The sequence below is a fragment of the Girardinichthys multiradiatus genome, chromosome 14 (genome assembly GCF_021462225.1).
Source record: "Girardinichthys multiradiatus isolate DD_20200921_A chromosome 14, DD_fGirMul_XY1, whole genome shotgun sequence".
Lineage (NCBI taxonomy): Eukaryota > Metazoa > Chordata > Actinopteri > Cyprinodontiformes > Goodeidae > Girardinichthys > Girardinichthys multiradiatus.
The window spans coordinates 19943786-19963763 of record NC_061807.1 but is presented as its reverse complement, the minus strand read 5'-3'; the positions used below and the strand labels follow the sequence as shown (position 1 = coordinate 19963763).

The following is a 19978-nucleotide window of genomic DNA, read 5'->3' as shown; positions in this document are numbered from 1 at the left end:
TTAGAATTACAAGCCTAAATATGATTTAATGGGATTATTTGTGATAGACCAACATAAAGTAGTGCATAATTAAGAAGTGGAACAAAAATGATGCAGTTTCCGAAAACAAAAGGATGGAAAGCATTTTTGTTCAGCCCTCTTTACTCTGATGCCCCTACATAAAATCTAGTGCAACTAATTGCCTTCAGACATCAGTAAATAGGTCTCAGTATAAATCCAGCTGTACTCTGACGACCTCATAGCTTTGTTAGAGAACATTAGTAAATAAACAGTATCATGAAGACTAAAGAAAAAGCAGACAGATCAGTAATACAGATGTAGAGTAGTTTAAAGGAGAGTTAGGTTATAAAACAATATTCCAACCTTTGAACATCTCACAGAGAACTGTTCAATCCTTTATCTGACAATGGAAAGAGAATGGTACAACTGTATACCTAGAAATACATGACCATCCACATAAATTAAAAGGCTTGAGAAGGAGAACTTATTCAGTGAAGCAGCCAAGTGGCCCATGGTAACTCTGGAGGAGCTGCTGGGATCCACAGGGAGGGTAATCAGTTTACAGGACAACCATTAGTTGTGTACTCTCCAAATTGGACCTTTATGCAAACAAGGAAAGAAGAAAGCCACTTTTTCAAAAAAAAGCTGGAAGTAGTCCACCCCCACAGTGAGACATGGTAGTGGAGACATTATGCTTATGGGATGCTTTTCTTCTGCAGGGTCAAGGAAGCTGGTGAGAGTTAATGGGAAGAGGGACTGAGCTAAATACAGGAAATTCCTTGGAAGAAAAGTTATTGGAAGACATGTGACTAAGGCAGAGGTTTGCCTTCCAGCTGGACAACGACCCTAACCATACAGCCAGAACTACAGTGGTAAGGTTTAAATCAAAACATGTTTATGTGCCAGAATGGATCCGTCAAAGAATACTTATCCCACATATACAAGACGCACTTTTCAGATTTTAAAATGTGAAAAAAAAAACTCTTCACAATCATGCACCACATAAATACCAATAAAATATACTGAAAGTTGTGGCTGTAACATGACCAAATGTGCAAAAGTTAAAGGGGCATTAACACAAGGCCCTGCATATATTATCCAGACAGAGATATAGTTATGAACACCTCTCTCTCCACTCAGTCGGACCATCTGGTTCTCTTTTTATCTCTGCGTGAGGATCACGTGTACACAGAGTCAGGTTGTAACAGAGCTGCTGAGTGTTGATTGATGTGAACACAGTGTGCTGTTGATCTGCAGCATATAAGGCAAGAGATAAAATAGCAAATGGGCTCTATGTTTTCCACTCACTTTAGTCATCTTTTCAGGCACTGCTTTCTAACAGCAGGAAACTTGGTAAAATGAAAAGAAAATTTGCCCAGTCAGGGGAAGTAAGATGGAGGGGAGGAGTTGGATAAATAAGGGGAAAGGGCATGCAGTGAGAACTAAAGGAAGTAGGGAGGACCTGTAAACATGTTTATAAGCTGACAAGCAGAGACATTTCAAAATGATGTTAAAAATGGGACACAATACTGAACTATATATATATATATTTATATGTGTGTGTGTGTGTGTGGGGGGGGGGGTTCCACTAATGATTTCTGAGCCCTGATCCCAAGAAACAGAGATAAGTTCATGCATTTGGAGTATTTTGACAAGAAAGGAGTTAAATGTATCAGTTCATTAGTTTTTGAGGTCTTGTGAACAGACAAAGGAAAATGAGGTTCAAACTGCAGGCCAACAATTCCTGTTTTCTCTGGTTCAGAACCTGTCATTGTTGTACATTATATAACACATCTGGCTCAGGGTCGCTGTTTACACCGAGACAAAATATCCCACTGCTGCTGTAAAAAAGAAAACAAGCAATTTGAATATGTAAAAGTAAATCTAAAAAGAAAAAGTTTCATTCCAGCTTTCATAAGTGAAGGAACTCAGAAAAGAAAGTGTTAAAGTTGAATAAAAACAGACACAGGCAGAGGTGCAGCCTCACAACAAATCCAAGTCTGATCCCCCGTGAGAGAGTTTATTTTGTGAGACGGCATGTGCTCGACGGGAAAAAAAAAGGAAAACGCAAAGCACAGCAAAACAAACCCAGACCAGTTCAGACCAGTCTGTCTGAGGATGCCTGCTTTTCATCTCATTGTTTCAGGATCTCTGCCATGTTCCTTCAGACACTCAACATACAGATATCTGACTCAGACAATGAGCTGTTTTAGTCTCAGCAGAGTACAGATGCTGAGGTGTTTACTTTCTAAATTTGCTTCATCTTTCCTCAAGTTTGGACCTCATCTAAAGTTTGGACCTCATCTAAAGTCCAGTCAATATATATTACTGTATATCTATGATTTAAAATTATTTGGAGAGTTAAAGCTGGGTGTGCAGCATTTTAGAAGCTCCTACAGTACTCTATAATTTAGTCCTGGACTTTGAGTTGTGTTGTTCAATTACTGATGTATTACTGATATAATTTCTATCTTGTAGGTGTATATTAACCCATTGATATAACCATTTTTCTTCTAGTAATCTTGTTCTTGTTGCATTTATTTCTAAATAAAACATTTCCATCTGCTGATCTTTATTTGCTTTTTAAGACAGGTGTCCTAGTTTTCTCTCACAGCAAGCCTAGCTTGTTCAGGGTTGAAACCAGCAGAACCTAATGCGGTCACCACATCTGTACATTCCCTTCACAAATATGCCCACGAACTTATAAATGAATATCCAAACACACAAGAGCATACATGTACAGCATTAAGCCACAACACTTACAGCACATTGCATTCATATTCATCCTTTTTGAACTTTTTCACCTTTTGGTGTTGCACAAAAAATATTTCAATGTATTTTATATATCTGTGAAGTGCAATGATACGAATATGTGCATTAAAATCAATTTTTTACAAATAAAAATCTGAAAATGTGTTGTGTATTTGTGTATACTCTGATATGTTTAAATAAAATCCAGTGCAATTAGTTGCCTACAGAAGTCACCGATTTAGTGATTAGAGTGCGCTTGTGTGTATTTTAATTTCAGTATGAAGGCCTCAGAGGTTTAGAGAATAAACTGTTTCATGAAGACCAAGAAACACAGGAGGTAAGGTGGTGACAGCATAATGCTGTAGAAAAGTTTTTCAGCAGGGATCATGATGTTGGTCAGAGATGATGGGAAGCTAAATACAGGTCAGTCCTGGAAGAAAAGGTGTTAGAGGTCGGAAAAGACTTGAGATTAGGGTGGAGGTTCACCATCCAGGAGGAAGACAACCCTTAACATACAACCGGAGCAACAATGGAATAACGATTTAGATCAAAACATGTTCATGTGTTAGAGTGTCCTAGTCGAAGTCCAGACTTAAATACAATCCAGAATCTGTGTCAAAACTTGAAAATTGATGTTAACAATGATGTTCTCCATTTGATCTGACTGTTGTTAAGCTATTTTGCAAAAGGGCAACATATGTTTATTTACAAGTTATATCATGCAGATATAACTGCAGGAAAAGGTGGTTGTAAAAAGCATTGACTGGGATGGGGGCAGAAAACAAATGGACGCTTCTCTTTTCGGATTTTGCTCAGTAAATACCTAAATCAGTTTCCTTCCACTTCATAATTATGCACTAATGTTGATTTATCACATAAAAATCACCATAAAATAAATATGTAGAAGTTTGTTGTTGTTATGTGACCAATCGTAAAAAGTTCAAGGGTCATGAATACTTTTGTAAGGCACTGTATAAACTGTATATAACTGTAAACGGTTTATTCAGTATGCATGTGTTGAGCCTCCTTAAATCCTCCTTTGAGCTCCTCTTTGTGTAGCTGCCTTGCAAACAATGGCTCCGTGTTATGTAAGAAACCCCTGTGTGAACTGAATGTGAAACAGCACATTAGAGTGATGAAGCACTTCTGCAACCCCAACATGCTGCAGAGTGGTGCAGTGGAAGCGTGCTGGGCCCATAACCCAGAGGTCGATGGATCGAAACCATCCTCTGCTATTTTCTGAGTACCAGTGATGTCACAGCTTATGTTGTATCTGAATATAGTAGCATCAGCCCAGTCGCTTTCAATTCTGTCTTTTGAAATTCAGTAATGCTGGACAGCATGACAACTTTAGATTAATAATTAACCTAATTTTGGGTCTCAATTTCCCTTCAATTTAACCGGCAACGAGAGCAGCAGCAATGATAAACCTTTGACCAGCAGTCTGCTGGAGATAAACTCTCATAAACAGGTTTTAATAATGAGGATATTTAATATATTTTTCCAGATTAATTTTTCTTATGAGGCTGCTATTGTTAGGGGAAAGTCAGTTCTGCTGGCTTCACCATATGGACACACTGGGAATGCTGGTAAAAGGTTACGTGTCAAACAACAAGGAGCTTCCTCTCCATTGAAGTTATTTCTGTTCTTCATCTTTTTGTTCCATTGTGTCAAACGAGGTATATTCAGTACATCTGTCCGGTTTTCTTGTTTCAGGGTCCTCTTTGTTTTTTGGGGTGGAAAATAAATACAGACTTTTTGAAGTCAAGTGAGGAAAACGTGAAAGAAATGTGAAAAATACGATTAAAGGCAACTTGCATTTCTTTCCAACCTAAAGCCCCTGTTTACTTTCTGCTTTTACAATAGGTTTTTGTAGAGCACTCCCTATAAGACCCTAGCTCCACTGTCTGATGACGTTTGGGATCCAGCCAATATATACAGGGGTTGGACAATGAAACTGAAACATCTGTCATTTAGTGTGGGAGGTTTCATGGCTAAATTGGACCAGCCTGGTAGCCAGTCTTCATTGATTGCACATTGCACCAGTAAGAGCAGAGTGTGAAGGTTCAATTAGCAGGGTAAGAGCACAGTTTAGCTCAAAATATTGAAATGCACACAACATTATGGGTGACTTACCAGAGTTCAAAAGAGGACAAATTGTTGGTGCACGTCTTGCTGGCGCATCAGTGACCAAGACAGCAAGTCTTTGTGATGTATCAAGAGCCACGGTATCCAGGGTAATGTCAGCATACCACCAAGAAGGACGAACCACATCCAACAGGATTAACTGTGGACGCAAGAGGAAGCTGTCTGAAAGGGATGTTCGGGTGCCAACCTGGATTGTATCCAAAAAACATAAAACCACGGTTGCCCAAATCATGGCAGATTTTTAATGTGCACCTCAACTCTCCTGTTTCCACCAGAACTGTCCGTCGGGAGCTCCACAGGGTCAATATACACGGCCGGGCTGCTATAGCCAAACCTTTGGTCACTCATCCCAATGTCAAACGTCGGTTTCAATGGTGCAAGGAGCGCAAATCTTGGGCTGTGGACAATGTGAAACATGCATTGTTCTCTGATGAGTCCACCTTTACTGTTTTCCCCACATCCAGGAGAGTTACGGTGTGGAGAAGCCCCAAAGAAGCGTACCACCCAGACTGTTGCATGCCCAGAGTGAAGCATGGGGGTGGATCAGTGATGGTTTGGGCTGCCATATCATGGCATTCCCTTGGCCCAATACTTGTGCTAGATGGGCGCGTCACTGCCAAGGACTACCGAACCATTCTTGAGGACCATGTGCATCCAATGGTTCAAACATTGTATCCTGAAGGCGGTGCCATGTATCAGGATGACAATGCACCAATACACACAGCAAGACTGGTGAAAGATTGGTTTGATGAACATGAAAGTGAAGTTGAACATCTCCCATGGCCTGCACAGTCACCAGATCTAAATATTATTGAGCCACTTTGGGGTGTTTTGGAGGAGCGAGTCAGGAAACCTTTTCCTCCACCAGAATCACGTAGTGACCTGGCCACTATCCTGCAAGAAGAATGGCTTAAAATCCCTCTGACCACTGTGCAGGACTTGTATATGTTATTCCCAAGATGAATTGACGCTGTATGGGCCGCAAAAGGAGGCCCTACACCATACTAATAAATTATTGTGGTCTAAAACCAGGTGTTTCAGTTTAATTGTCCAACCCCTGTAGATATTATAAATGAAGGACTACAGATGTATGTTAGTTTTATGATACCTAGGTTTTACATGGCTGAGGTGGAATATAAATTATTTGAGGTGTGACAGGAAAGCTGTCGATCAAAGGAGGGTGTAATGTCTGTTTGGCTGTGGTTTTTATTTTTAAGTTGCACGTATTATTTATTTTTGTCTCAGCTATCATAATTATTAGTAATAAAACCAACATACATTCCTATATATAAAACAATTATAGCATTAGTTCAACTTAAACTTTTGTATCTCGTTTCAATGCACACCTGTGAGATGAACCTGCCACTCACAATATGGTGGCCTCGCAGACGGATGGTTGCTATAGCAATAATTGCCGAAGCGGCGTCTACTGTTCTTTACGTAGGCACGCATTGACATACGTCATCAACCAGGAAACGTCCACAGAGCAAAGCGCGTAAAGAGTCACAGCAGAGCAGTTCACGGCAGCCTTTCACAGACAGTTCTGCTTCGTGTTGCTGCTTTAATTTATTTCAGGACATGTCACGGAAACCCATAGAAGAATATCACCGGTTCTTCTCTGTTTCCGACCCGCGGAACCACGAGAAGGGGCACACGGAGTACAAAGTGACAGCCAGGGTTAGTGACAGCTTACTGTTTGGTTGTTATTTCATTTATACAAAAATGACTTTACAGTTATTATACTGAATACATGTTCAGCTGTCTGAAATATTGCTTCTGTTTACAGATAAAATATTTTGGTTTCTGCTACACGAAACAAAAACAAGTGTGCTAATGGTGTAACGTCAGATATCTGTCTAGATATAAACATATAGACACAAAGGGGGGTTTCTTTAAAGGTTGTGAAGCACTGCGAGTGCTGGATGGAAACAAAGGCAGGACTTGTGACTCTGTTCATGTGCTCCAGTAGCCTTATGACCACTTTAATGCTCCTTTAAAAAGGATTTATTAAGACTTCATCAACTTCCATTAACTTTTAAGAGACAGCTCAGAGGATCTCTGCAGACACAATAATATGTTGGTCTGAGTGAAATACATCTTTTTTTATGTCTCACTCTTGGTCTGCAGTTTGTGTCCAAGCGTCATCCGGACGATGTGAAGGAGGTGGTGGTGTGGAAGAGGTTCTCCGAGCTGAAGAAGCTCCACGGAGAGCTGGCCTACACTCACAGGAACCTGTTCAGGAGACAGGAGGAGTTTCCAGCTTTTCCACCTGCACAAGTGTTTGGTGTGTTGTGCAAAAGCTTCACTCAGACTTAGCTTACTCATCTGGTTATTTTAACTGTTACTAGTATAAAAACAGGTTAATCATACTACGCTTCAGAAAGGTTTGCAAAATTTGAGTTGCTGGTGTTTCACCTAGGTGGAAACTTTCACATGTTTTTTAGGCATTTCATGTAAAGATCTGCTTGTTCAGATTTGTCTGTAAACATCTTTCTTCTTAATGGTTTATATATAATACAGTCAAAAGCTTTTGTTTAACAGCTCTTTTTCCAGGGTAGATTGAATATACAACAGTCAACTAGAATGATTTAGTTTGGCACAAAAATTATGTGCACAAGTTTTTTTTTTTTTTTTTTTCTCTCAGCCAAACAGGCTCAGCATTTTGACATACAGGTTCAAATATATACACACACCTCACATTGATGTTTGCCTAATGTCCCTTAGCAAGTTGCACCTCAACTACACAGTTGTTGTAGCCATCAAGAAACTTCTGGTATAATTCTGGCTGGATTTTTGATTATTATTAAGATTAGTTGAGCCAATGCAGTTAATTTAAACTGGCTGTTTCTGGTATCGACCTGTCTTTTAATTATTGATCATACATTTTTAACAGATATGAGGTTGGAGATATTCCAGAAGAGTAATGTGAACCAGATTTATCTGTTCCAAAATGACTTTTGAAGTGTGTTTGGGATTATTGTTCTGTGGTGAAGATGAAGTATTTGTAGACAGTCTTCCTTTATTGTTCCAGTTTGTCCAAAGCACCAGTAAAACCAGTAGCAAAACACACCCTCAGCATGATTCTGCCACCACCGCCACCACCCCCTAAACAAATATTTTGTTGAGATTAGGCATAAACACAATGTTGTCCTCCATCTTAACAATGTTGAATTGTGCTTAAACACCGGTTGATGTAACTTGCTAACCAAGGCTGACTTTCAACATGTTCTTCTTGATAAATGTGGATTTATGGGTAAATAAGTCAGGTTATCAACTTATTTTTCTGGGTTAAATAAAGTCAAATACTATCCAACTTTAAAAAGCTATATAAAAGATGGACGTAAGGTGATTTAAATCATCCTCACATTGACTCATTCAAGCATTTTTCTTGTCATTGTGTCCAAGTAGCTCAATCTTTGTCTGACCAGCAGACCTTTCTCCAGAAGACTGTTGTTTTCCATATCGGCAGCTGCAAATTTCACTCAAGCTTGATGGTTTGGATTTTGGAAGAGAGGCTTTTTTTGTGCATTGAGACGTAAACCTTGCTTTGCTGCGGACAGTAACGCTGGTCTTCCAGCAGTTTACAGTTTGGGTCTCCTTCTAGATCTTGCCAAAGTGAGGACACGTTCCAATAACTTGTACTCATGTGCAGTTGTTTGAACTGGTGATCGTGGAATATGCAACTTCGGATGATCTTAGCCTGGATGAGACTACCAGCTGAATATAGGTGTATTTATACAGCGACGCAAAACAGCTATACTAATAAACTGTCTTACTTCAAAGTGAACGTTTTTATGGCAGTGAAGAATCATCCTACCAGGCTGGATCAGAACACAAACTCCATTCCAGACACTTTTAGACTTTGTAGGACTTTTGCATAGGTTATTTGTTTTTTTCTAATTGCAAGGCCCTCGTATTTATCCTTTTATTCAAACCCCTTTCAGCACTGTAATCTGCTTCATCGTTGGCTATTGTGTGCATTTATTTTAGGAAGGTTTGATGAAGCTGTGATTGAGGAGAGGAGGAAGGCAGCAGAGAGCATGCTTGTGTTCACCACCAGCATATCTGCACTCTACAACAGCCCACAGCTCAAGGAATTCTTCAGAGTGAGAACATGGACACAGAAAAACCTTTGCAAAACCCTAATATTGGCCTCTATTATAAATATTTATTTCATTTTATTTTGTTTGTTATCCACTTACTCTAAAAGCTCACCTCCTTTTTGTTTCATTTCCCCTCCTGTTGTTTCTTGTTCATTTTAGGGTGGTGAAGTCACAAGACCTCTGGATCCCTCCCCTGTGTCCTCAGCCGGGCCTCTGCCTCCTCCTCTCATTCCCCTGCCAAAGAGGAGGGCCTCAGACTGTGAACCTGCCGAAGAGGAGGAGGGGAGGGAGGCTCCCACCTTACCACAAGACCTGGGCACCAACATTAGCTTGGAGCTCGGGGAACCGGAAGTGGCGGCAGAGGCTTACAATGAGATCGGAGGATCTCCGACAGAAGAAGAACAGGAGGACCTCAGCGATACAGAACTGGATGACCGAGGTATAACTCTTAGAATTTGCAAGGTGTTTCTGATTTTTTTTTCTTTTTTTACATAATTTCTCTTACCTTTGTGTCCAGCATCCTCTCCTGAGCTATCTTTAACAAGACACCACCAGTCAGAGGAGACCCAGGAAGAATTCGATTTGTTGTTTGACCCAGTGGTAGAAGAGCAATTCCTGTCTCCTAAGGAGGAAGGACCCCCGCCTCTGTCTGAAAATGACCTGGCTGTCTTTGATCCCTGCTATAAACAAGGTGGCTTAAACAACAGAATTTAAAGAATTCAGAATAGGGCTCCTGACTAGAGAAAAACCCGCACACCTCCAAATTGCCCATATTCAGGTTCCTGGAAGTGCAAGAAAGTCACAGCAGTGGCTCTTAAACTAATCGTTGCGTAACTGATAACGAACATCTTTAGACTTTTGAGCCTCGGTGTGATCAGTTCAGAACGATATATTAGTTAATAGATTCTCGCAGATCACTTGACCGTGCACTGAGCTCTGTACAAAAAACCCCAATCAACCTACCATGCAGCTTATAAACTGATGAAAACACTGATGCTGAGACTGATGGTGGGGGTGCAGAAACTTCCAATATTTGCTATAAATTTTCTCTGATTGTTTGGAGACGGGCTGGTCGCAGAGGTTCTGGAGACCATGCACACAGGTGTTTTCCTTGATGGCAAATGCTGAGCAGATTTGCTTTTTATTTTGCAAATAAAGAAATTACGGAATACATTTAGGATTATGATCTTTTGCAGCTCTACATTTACACAAAATAGATACATATGGTATGAAACAGAAATCAGCTTAAACTACCCGTTTTCAGAGGAATGTTGATTCATTTGTTAAGTAGCATAACTGACCTATGAATCATTCAGGTATTCAAAATTTACCAAACTTAAGGTATACGCCTGTGTTTTGTTGACATATTTAAGCTGGATCTTTGGGCTCTATGTTAAAAGTTGTCTGTAAAAAAAAAAAAAAAACTTTAGTTGAACTTTAGATACTGTTGATCTGTTGTAGGTAACTATTTCTAGACCTGAACTTATTTCTTTTGTGCTTGATCTGTCCTCTGTGCAGAAAGTGATTTATAAAGCAGCCAAAGTCCAAGGCAAAACTTTGATTCTAAGAAAAGCCGAAGATCAAGACGCCTTCAAAATATTACAAGAAAGTCTGGCTGCTTGAAGGCAAAGTCTAAAGAAATAAGAGATGGTTCAAAACTTTTAGAGAACTGTATGTGATACATACAATTTTGCTTAACGTTAGACGCTGGAAACGTCTTCTAGGAAACATACTTTTCATTTTTTTCATCATTTTCAGACCTGCTTTCTTCTTAAACCTAAAATAAAAATCTGTTGTTGTTTTCTTGTCGTATTGCAGAAAGATCAGACTCCTCGAGTGACCACTCTGAACTGTTCTCGCTGCCACCGGCCAGTCTGATTGGAGGAGACGCTGGTTACTTGAACCAAGCCGCCCAGGAGCTGACGGCTGCCATGGAGAGGGAGAAGGAGGGAGAGTTCAGTTCTGCCATTCGTGGATACAGGACAGCGGTGGACATACTGATCACTGGAGTCCAGGGTAACATAAAAGTAGCTTCAATTCAGTCAACTAAAGCATTTCTTTAAATCTAGCATTTTCAACTAAAGGTACTAGATCTGCTGTATAATCTGCAGATTATGTTATAGTCCCCCATGTGCAAAAGAAAAACAGTTTAGAGCATTTAAAGTCAAGCTCTGGTGCTTAATTGACCTTCTCCTCACTGGCTGCTGTGCAACTAAATATATTAGATATGCAAAATCAGAAGCACATGGTCCATGTGACATCTTGGGAAGAAGCAGCACTAACAGCCAAGATGTTTTCTGGCTGTTAGTTGTTCACTTAGTAAAGGACAACTCAACAGGTCAGTCCAGTAACGACGGTTCTCCTGTCACTGTGTTGTTTAATTTATATTAGATTTTATATTCGATTACATTTTCAAAACCAGCCTCAATGGCCTAAAGTTACTGAAGACATTTCTGTAGAAGGAAATTAGGGATTTTTGAAATAATTTTTAAATTTTTATTCGTTATTAATCATCAAGAAACAGAAAAACAACTTTTCAGTGTGCCAGCGTCTGACTAGTTCTTCTCTAACGTGCCGCAAAATTTTTATTGTTATAATATACTTTGTACACTTCCAGCCCCCACCGGTAGCACAGTCCCACACTGAAAGATTTGCTGCAGCTTAGAAGGTTTCTGAGAAGTTTTACCTCTCTTACCATCCTCTTCACTGTGCATGGTGGCAAGATAGACTCGGGTCTTCATCCGGGCTTGTGTGTCACATTTTTACTTCCTTTAAACCTTTTTATTACTGTTCTGACTATAAATATGAGAACGTTAAGATGAGTAGCTATGTTCTTTTAATCATTTACAGGAAATGTTTCATCGTCTTAATTCCCCAAGAAAACATGAAGTTAAGGATTGCTAGTTACAAGTTTCCAGATTGGTTTGATAGCGGCCGTCAAGTCATCTCCATTGTTGGGTCTGGTGATCTTCGTCCTGATGGTACCTCAGATACAGACATAGATTATCTACGGGGCTCAGGTCAGGCCAGTTTGATGGCCATTCAACCCCAGTAACACCATGGCCCCTGAACCAGCTTTTGGTACCTTTTGGCAGTGTGCCAAGTCCTGCTGGAAAATGAAATCTCCATAAAGCTTGCCAGCAGAAGGAAGCATGAAGTAAAATGCTGTAAAATATCCTTTTAGATGGTTGTGTTGACTGTGGACTTCAGGAAGCCCAGTGGACCAACACCAGCAAAAGACATGTCACCCTAAATCATCGCTGACTGTGGAAACTTCACAATGTTTTCATCTGACAGGACGACTTTAGACAACTGAGCAACAGTAAATTCCTGGTAAGATGTTTTCAGACATTGCCTCTTGTTCGGGAGTCACTTAACAGAAGAAATGTGACAGTTGTAGCCCAAGACCTGGATGGATCTGTCTGCTTGTGGTGGATCTTGAAACTGTGACTCCATCTGCAGTCCACACATTGAATTTCTCCCCCTTTCCTCTCATGGCTGTAACTTGAGCGCACCTTTTCTTTCCAGAAAGACTGAATTTGACTGCAGCACTCTGTGAATCTAACAAATTATGAGAATTAAACTCTGTATGTGTGATTAATCTACATATGGCTGCAAATTATTTGACTAAATCAGTGAAATAAATTAGCTTTTTAAGGGTATTCTAGTTTATTGAGATGTGCCTATATGCTTGCTTTAATTAATTGTGTTTCAGTAGATCATAATTAACCAAAGGTTCACAACTCTTGTTCACTACTGATGCATACGTCCAGTTCTTCACAACAGCTTGCAGTGTGCCAAGTAATTCACAGGAAAACATGTGCACCACTTCAGATGATGACATTTATATCCTAAGTTTGCAGTTAATATCTTGTGACGTATGACCACCAAAGTTAGCGGTGAGCTATGAGGGACTATATTCAAATGAAATGCTTACAGTATGTGTATCAGTGCTTTATCAGCCTTTTTGTGAACCTTGTATTGATTCATTGCGGGTATTGCTGCAGTGCTGGACCCTGTCCTTTCCCCTTAACCGTGGGAGAATTGTCTATGTTGCTAAATTTACAATATAGACTCTTTTCAGGTGTTGGTTTACATCAAGCTGCTATGGGCTGCATGTAAAAATGCTTTTACTTTGGCTTTACATTTTATTTACATGTGTGAGAAGTCTATAGATGCAAGACTTAAAATAAAAGGTGTATGTTGTGTCTTTATTGGCTTTTTATGGTAAAACTAATGAATAATCAAAATGTCTGTCAAACCAAACAAACAAGAAATGTGTCATTGGCAACATTCTCAGACCTGCCCCACTGAGTCATCTGCAGAGTGTCGATATAGACTTGACACGTGGTAGCGTGGCCGAGCGGTCTAAGGCGCTAGATTAAGGCTCCAGTCTCTTTGAGGGTGTGGGTTTGAATCCCACTGCTGCCAAGACATTTGTTGTTTTTTTTCCCTTTTCAACCTAAATATGACCTTAAAAAAATAAAAAGAAACTACAACCAGGACAGAGGAAGTAAAGTTTGATGAGAGTTTTTTTAATCTGTTTTCATGTGCTGCAGGAGACCCAGATCCAGCCCGCAGGGAGTCTGTGATGAGAAGGACGGCCCAGTACCTGAAGCACGCTGAGATGCTGGTCGATCAGCACACTTCACCCAGTCACACTCACACAGCTGCCCACACACACGCACAGCACCCATAGATGCAAACTGACACACAAGGTCAGCCTAAAGGTACTGAAACGCGAAGGCAAAGCAGCTCAGGTTCATGGAGCCAACGGAGTGTTTTATAGGTTTGAAAACAAAAGACAATACTAAAACAGTTTCCATTCACGGTTAAAAACCCTTTTTGGCTGGTTAATACTCCAGTAATGAGGCACACAATACACTGTACACTGGTTCTTTAGAGACATATATAATCGTTTTTTCCTTTTATATTGTTGATATCTGTAATAAGTTAATGTCTCTGTACATCAGTGATTTTGCATTTTGCACAATGTTTTGTTAATAAATTTGATTTTAATTTAAGTGGGTAAGATGTTTCCTTTAATGTTCTGTAAGAACAAGTAGCTTGAAAACAGGTTCTAATAAAACTTTAACACTGAAACACTTTTCAGTTCTTTATGTGGCTGAGCAAATGTTTGGTCGAACAGATAATCTTTTTTTTTTTTTACTATTTCTGATCATGCAACGATATCACTTCAGTGATTTTTAAAACCAAGAAGTGGGTAGGTGAGTCTGACTTGCTTTTGTTCAGTGTCAAAGTTACGCAAACAGACTGAAGTAATCCTTGGTTAACCATCACTTAGCATGTAGAACCTTTGCCACAAGCTTTTTGTAGCCACAAACAGCCTTCTGACATAATTCTGGCCGGATATTTGACCACTCTTCTTGACAGGCTTTCTAAGAACTATGTTTAAAGGAGTCAACGTGAGGTTTAGAAACCTAAGAACGTTACACCAGCTGTTAAAGTAGTGGCAGTATCATGCTCAGGGAAGTCTTTGCTGCAAGTGAACCTAGTAGGTTGTATAAATTCAGTGGAATATTGTAGGAGGAATACCTTCAAAGTCTTCAACTTTACCTCAAATCAGCAGGGTTGAAAGTTGGACACGATTAGAAATTACAACAGTATGATGATGCCAAAAACACTCAGAACCGGTTCTGGAACGAATGGAGCAGACTAATCCTCGAGAAGAGGCTTGATTAGCACCCTGCTAATCTGTATTAAACATATAAAGCTGGACCCTTTCAACGAGCAGTTTAAGTGATTTATAAGCTCTAAATGTATTCACACTTATAACGAGTGTATTCAGTCATCTAACCAGAACATAGTTTAAACTTTGCACATGTGATTGATTGAAGAATGCTGGTAAATTTATGTCCTTTAACATTGTTGTTATGAGCCCATCTTAATCCCAATTTAAAAAGGGGGGGAATACAAACCACAACAAAAAGTTGAATTATGCTTAAAAGCAAGCAGTTGTTAGATCTCACTATGACCTTTGGGCTAAAAGCAGAAACATTTCTGGGTATAAAATGAATATCCCAGCTGTGCTTTCAGTCTTTCAGGAGTTAAGATCTGGAGGTCGTCCATAAATTTACTGTTCTGTGACAACATTTTAAACAACATTTGGAGCTTCATCTTCTATACTGTGTAATAGCTATAAGAGATCTTCAAGAATCGAAACAAATTTCTGCATATAGTTGTCTACTGAAAATGTTTGTAAATATTGAGGCTCAGAACTGTTGCGCAAATAAAAATCCCACTGAGCAAACCTGCTGTTATCAGAACTATTATTTTACATATATTTATTTCAACTGTTCCGATGTAAACCGGAAGCGTATGGCTTCTGATCATAGGATTATAGTTTACACATAAGGTGTTCAAACCTTGCAGTGTTGTCTGGTTCTCAGGCAGATTTGCTGTAGTAGCTATGCAATTCCTGTAAGAGGCGCTGTTGCTCATTTTAAAGTCAGGAACACGTCCTGGACGGAGAGACTAATGGATTAAAGGAGGAAAACAGCTGCTGGTTGTTTATGATAAGCAGAGTTAATCTAATTCACATAATACTCATAACTGTCTCAACTTTGACTTCTATGTCTTTAATCGGGGGTGTCCAAGTCTTTTGTCCAAAATTGCCAAGTTGAAAGTACTCAGAGGCCAATTAAAAACTCTGTTTTTACTTTTCCGCTTGTACCATGGCTACACCTGGTGCACCAGCTTTGTTTTGTATTTTTTACTACTTTAAAATAAATTAAAAACTGTTAAAACAACAACAAACCAATTTTATTATAAATGAATTATTTTACCTGCTCAGCAGTTAATTAAACATGCTATATTTAATAGAAGGAAGGAGAAAAGAATAAATTATTGTAGGTCTTTAAAAGGGAAGGATTCTGTTTACCATCAACAGAGAACGTTGCTAAAAAACACAAGAGACAGAGAGCACGTCTCATCTGTTTTAGTGTTAATGTTTACAGCCGATATGTTACAGAATCAATTTTAAAATATTACTTTTTTTTATTTTTAGAGAGCGATGTGATCTAGTCACAGCTTATGTCCTTTTTAAAAGCCCCAAAACCTCTCTCGTAGTCTGTAATCATCTAGTCCAATGCTGCAAACTTTCAAAGTAGTGGCCCCCAGATTGCCAAATGTTGCCCTGATTTACTTAAATAAAACAAAATTTGCTTTTTTTTTTATTATATTATTTTACAAGTATTTATACCCAGGACCTTTTCACCTTTTGTCGCACAACAACCACAAACATCTGTGTATTTTATTTAAATTTTATGAGACTAGCATGAAGTAGTGCGTGATTAGGAAGTGGAAGAAAAAAATTAATCTAGAAAATGGAGTGAACATTTGTTTTTAGCCATCTTCACCCGTGCACGCCTAAATAAAATCCAGTCCAACCAATCGCCATTAGAAGTCGCCAGTGTAAATCCAGCTGTGCTGCGAAGACCTCAGCGGTTTGTTAGAGAACATTAATGAAGAAGCAGCATCGTGAAGACCAAGGAACACAGCAGACGGGTCAGTGATAAATTGTGGAGAAGTTTAAAGCAGGGTCAGTTATTAAACAATATCGCCACCGTTAACATCTCACAGAGCTCCGTTCAATCCATTATATGAAGACAGAACAAGTATGAGGCCCAGGTTCACCTTCTAGCAGGACAGCAAGCCAAGACATACAGCCAGAGCTACAATAGAGTGGTATAGATCAAGGCATAACTAACATGTTAGAATGGCCCAGTCAAAGTCCAGACCTAAATCCTTCTGGGAATCTGTGACGTGAACTTTGCTGTTCACTGATACTCTCAGACCAACCCAGCTGAGTTTGAGCTAATTTTCAATAAAGAATGGGCAGACATGTCAGTGTCTGGATGTGCAAAGCCCCAAAAGACCTGCAGCTGTAATTTCAGGCAAAAATGATTCTACAAAGTATGAACTCAGGGGAGCTGAATACAAATGCACAGCACACTTGTCACGCAGCACATAGAGAGATAATCAAACATATTTTTTGGTATATAAATAAGTTATTTTTGCTGTAGTTTCTGCATGGATGGAAAGTTAAAGAGGGGGGAGAGAGGAAGTGGGATGCAGAAAAAGAGAAAGCAAACAACAGAAGCTCTTCTCTGGAGAGACAGAGGATGAAAGGAGGACTGGAAACAGATGGAGGGGTGACCATTTCCCCAACCAGATGAGAAAACGAGGGGTCATGGGGAATGAGAGATAACAGAGGCTGGAGGAGAGGAAAAAAGAAGGGATGAGATTAGAGGATAAGTAGAGATGATCCGTCCATTGTTGAAGGGATGGAAAAAAGCAGACCCTCCCTCTTCCTCTATTCCCCCCCCCCTTTATCACTCTCTGTCTCTCTCTCTTTAGCTTTGTTTTGACCACTGTGGGGTGCTTGAAGAGGATGGAGGGATGGCAGCGAAAGAGAGATAACACTGCTACATCCTGTTCTATATCCCTCTTTCTCTCTACCTTTTAATCCATCTACCCCCTCATTCTAGTGGTCCACCTGTGAAATGCAGAAAGAGACAGAAACAAAGAGATGAAGGGGGGCTACAGCCTAACAACATTAGCATGCTGAGAGTGTCAGCACTCTTCTCTCTTCTCTATCATCCCTCTTTCCATCCCTCCTCCCTCTGTCTCTTTCTCCTCACTGGTCACTGCAATTATACCATCCAAACACTCCAGCCTGAGAGCATAATGGCTTTTCTCCACGCGTGTGTGTATTATCACGAGAGATCAAAAGACAGAGATGTGTGTATCCGTGCATAATTTAGTGCCACACGTGGTGCATTAAGTGTGCACGTATGACACAGGGGGGCGGCTGTTGGTGTGCAGGAAAAGAAAAAAGCATGTGTGGGTGCAGATGAGGGTGTGTGAGTCCTGACGGCTAGAAAAACTGCTTCTCCAACCTCTGAACTGAACGCGCTCTCCAACGTGCTCCAGTAGACCCGCTTCACACTCAGAACTAACACTAACTCATGCACAGATACAGTTACAGCTTGGAGACACAGACCGTTATGACACAAATGGCCACTGGGTTGAACCAAACAGCACACCTGCTTTTCTCTCTGTTTTTATTTTCATTCCATCAACTTCTTCTCCCCTTCTCAACCCTTCCTCCTTGTTTTTATTCCACCACACACACAAACAGAGTACCCCCTCCTCTGTGAGCTTGTTATCCCTCCCCGTCCAGTCGTTTCACCCTCTGTCACCTTGCCCCCAGCTATTCGAGCACACTTTTGTCTCCCCCCGCCTCATCTCACTCTCACACACTCACATAAAACACACTCGTTGTCTATTGTCTGTCAGCCCTGCGCTCTGTTGCAGCTTGCCTCTCTCTTACAGTCAGTCTTGACATATGTTATCAGCCTCTCAGGGTCTCTTTGTCTGTTGCTGTGGGGCTTAATATTAATTGACGACTATGCTATCCGAAGCATCTCTGACGACTCTGAAAATTAAAGGAGCAATCTAAAATAATTGGCTTGTGTCATTTAGTTGCCATGATGAGTGTTAAACAGCATGTAAAAACAAATTTACATGCAATTCTGTTGCAAAAATAGTCTTTAGTTTTTAAAAAAGGAAAGGAACATTTAGAACAACTGACATAAATTAATAACTAATCAACAAAATGGTGGCTGTGGCTGTTAAGAGAGTGAAACCAGTTCTTTACTGGCATGGCCTGAAATGCTACTCAGTGAGGAAGAAGTCATTTCTCCATAATCAACGTGAAAAGTCCAGACTACAGTTTGCAGATGCACTCAGGGACAAATACCTCAAGTTTTGATTACATGTCCTATGGTCTGATGACACTTAAATTGTAGTGTTTGGCCTCAATGACCATCGTTTTGTTTGGAGTAAAAAGGGGGAAGTGTACAAACCTGAGAACACTATCCCAACTGAGATGTATGGCGGTGGCAGCATCATGTCATGTGGGAAAAAAAACCTATTCTTTGATGCTGGTGGAGTTCTTTACATTTTTATGGATGATAGCCCAAACTAAAGGACACAATATTCACCCTAACATAATAAATGGTCTGAAGGAAAATGTATCTTCAGATTTTCATAAACATAAACATAGAGCTGCTAAAACAATTCTTTAAAGTTGTCTTTACATATAAAATTATTGTTCAGTTCTGTATAATGTTTGTTCAAAAGGCCGCATTGGAGGAAAAAAAGAGCAACATGTGGCTCTGGATCCATATTGTCCTAAACTCACATCAGAAGTAGTTTTGGAATGGATGAAGCAGGCTAACCTTTAGCTTCTAACCTTTAGCCCTGACCTGATGGCAAAAGAGAAACGTTTCATGGTCAGAAAGGACAAATATTCAGTGAACTGGATACAATGTCCAGAAGTATGTTTAGAAGAATTAAGGTAAGTGTTTCAAACCTCAGGACATTTTACCAACTGTCAGGCATGGTGGTGGCAGCATCATGCTGTGAGTCTAGGGCAAGGGTCAAAGTGGATGGAAATGATCAACTTTTGGTCAAATGAAATGCTAGACGGTTGAAATTTGAACACAGGTAGGTGTTTCAATGAGACAGTTAACCCAAACACACACCAAGTTACATGGCAATAGCCCTGGCTTCAACCCCATTGGACATTTATAGGCAGCGTACCAGGAACCCAATCAATTTAAATAAACTTTACCATTACAGATAAGATTGGTCAAATATTCAGCCAGAATTATGCCAGAGGCTTGTTGGTGGCTCTAACAGTAATAGTAATAACTTCCAGCTTCAACTGTCCTCTCTTCCCCCGTTATCTCACTCCCTCTTTCCCTTCCATTTTAGTAAATCAATAAACATACACTTTATGCCATTTATTGATCCTTTCACATCCATCTGTCCTCACCCCCTCCCTTTGTCTCCCCTTTACTCTCTCTCCTGCCTCCTTTTTTCTCACTCCATGAATACATCATCTAGTTTCTCCCCCTTTCTCTCTGTCAGTCCCTTTCTCTTCATAT

The 19978-nt window shown here is 40.0% G+C and overlaps 1 protein-coding gene and 1 non-coding gene across 3 annotated transcripts; both read left to right on the top strand.

The window, feature by feature from the left end:
* Positions 1 to 6368: 6368 nt before the first annotated feature.
* Positions 6369 to 14026, top strand: snx15 (sorting nexin 15). Of its 2 annotated transcripts, none has more exons than XM_047384929.1 (7): positions 6369 to 6576; positions 7027 to 7183; positions 8890 to 9005; positions 9162 to 9441; positions 9520 to 9693; positions 10821 to 11018; positions 11853 to 13214. In XM_047384929.1, exons 1-7 carry the CDS (start codon positions 6478 to 6480, stop codon positions 11870 to 11872), a joined length of 1044 nt encoding a protein of 347 aa, XP_047240885.1. In that variant the 5' UTR covers positions 6369 to 6477; the 3' UTR covers positions 11873 to 13214. The 2 variants fall into 2 exon arrangements, with proteins under 2 accessions (XP_047240885.1, XP_047240884.1); XM_047384928.1 differs by lacking the exon at positions 11853 to 13214 and adding an exon at positions 13562 to 14026 and having other exon boundaries at positions 6371 to 6576.
* On the top strand, positions 13352 to 13433 carry trnal-aag. The gene has a single exon. It is a non-coding gene; the product is annotated as a tRNA-Leu (tRNA).
* Positions 14027 to 19978: the final 5952 nt, after the last annotated feature.

Bases quoted from the DNA above. Each gene is read 5' to 3' on its own strand.
- snx15 (XM_047384928.1), top strand. From the start codon at position 6,478: ATGTCACGGAAACCCATAGAAGAATATCACCGGTTCTTCTCTGTTTCC. The intron at 9,006-9,161 runs GTGAGAACATGG...TGTTCATTTTAG, and splicing joins AGCTCAAGGAATTCTTCAGA to GGTGGTGAAGTCACAAGACC. The intron at 9,694-10,820 runs GTGGCTTAAACA...GTCGTATTGCAG, and splicing joins TGATCCCTGCTATAAACAAG to AAAGATCAGACTCCTCGAGT.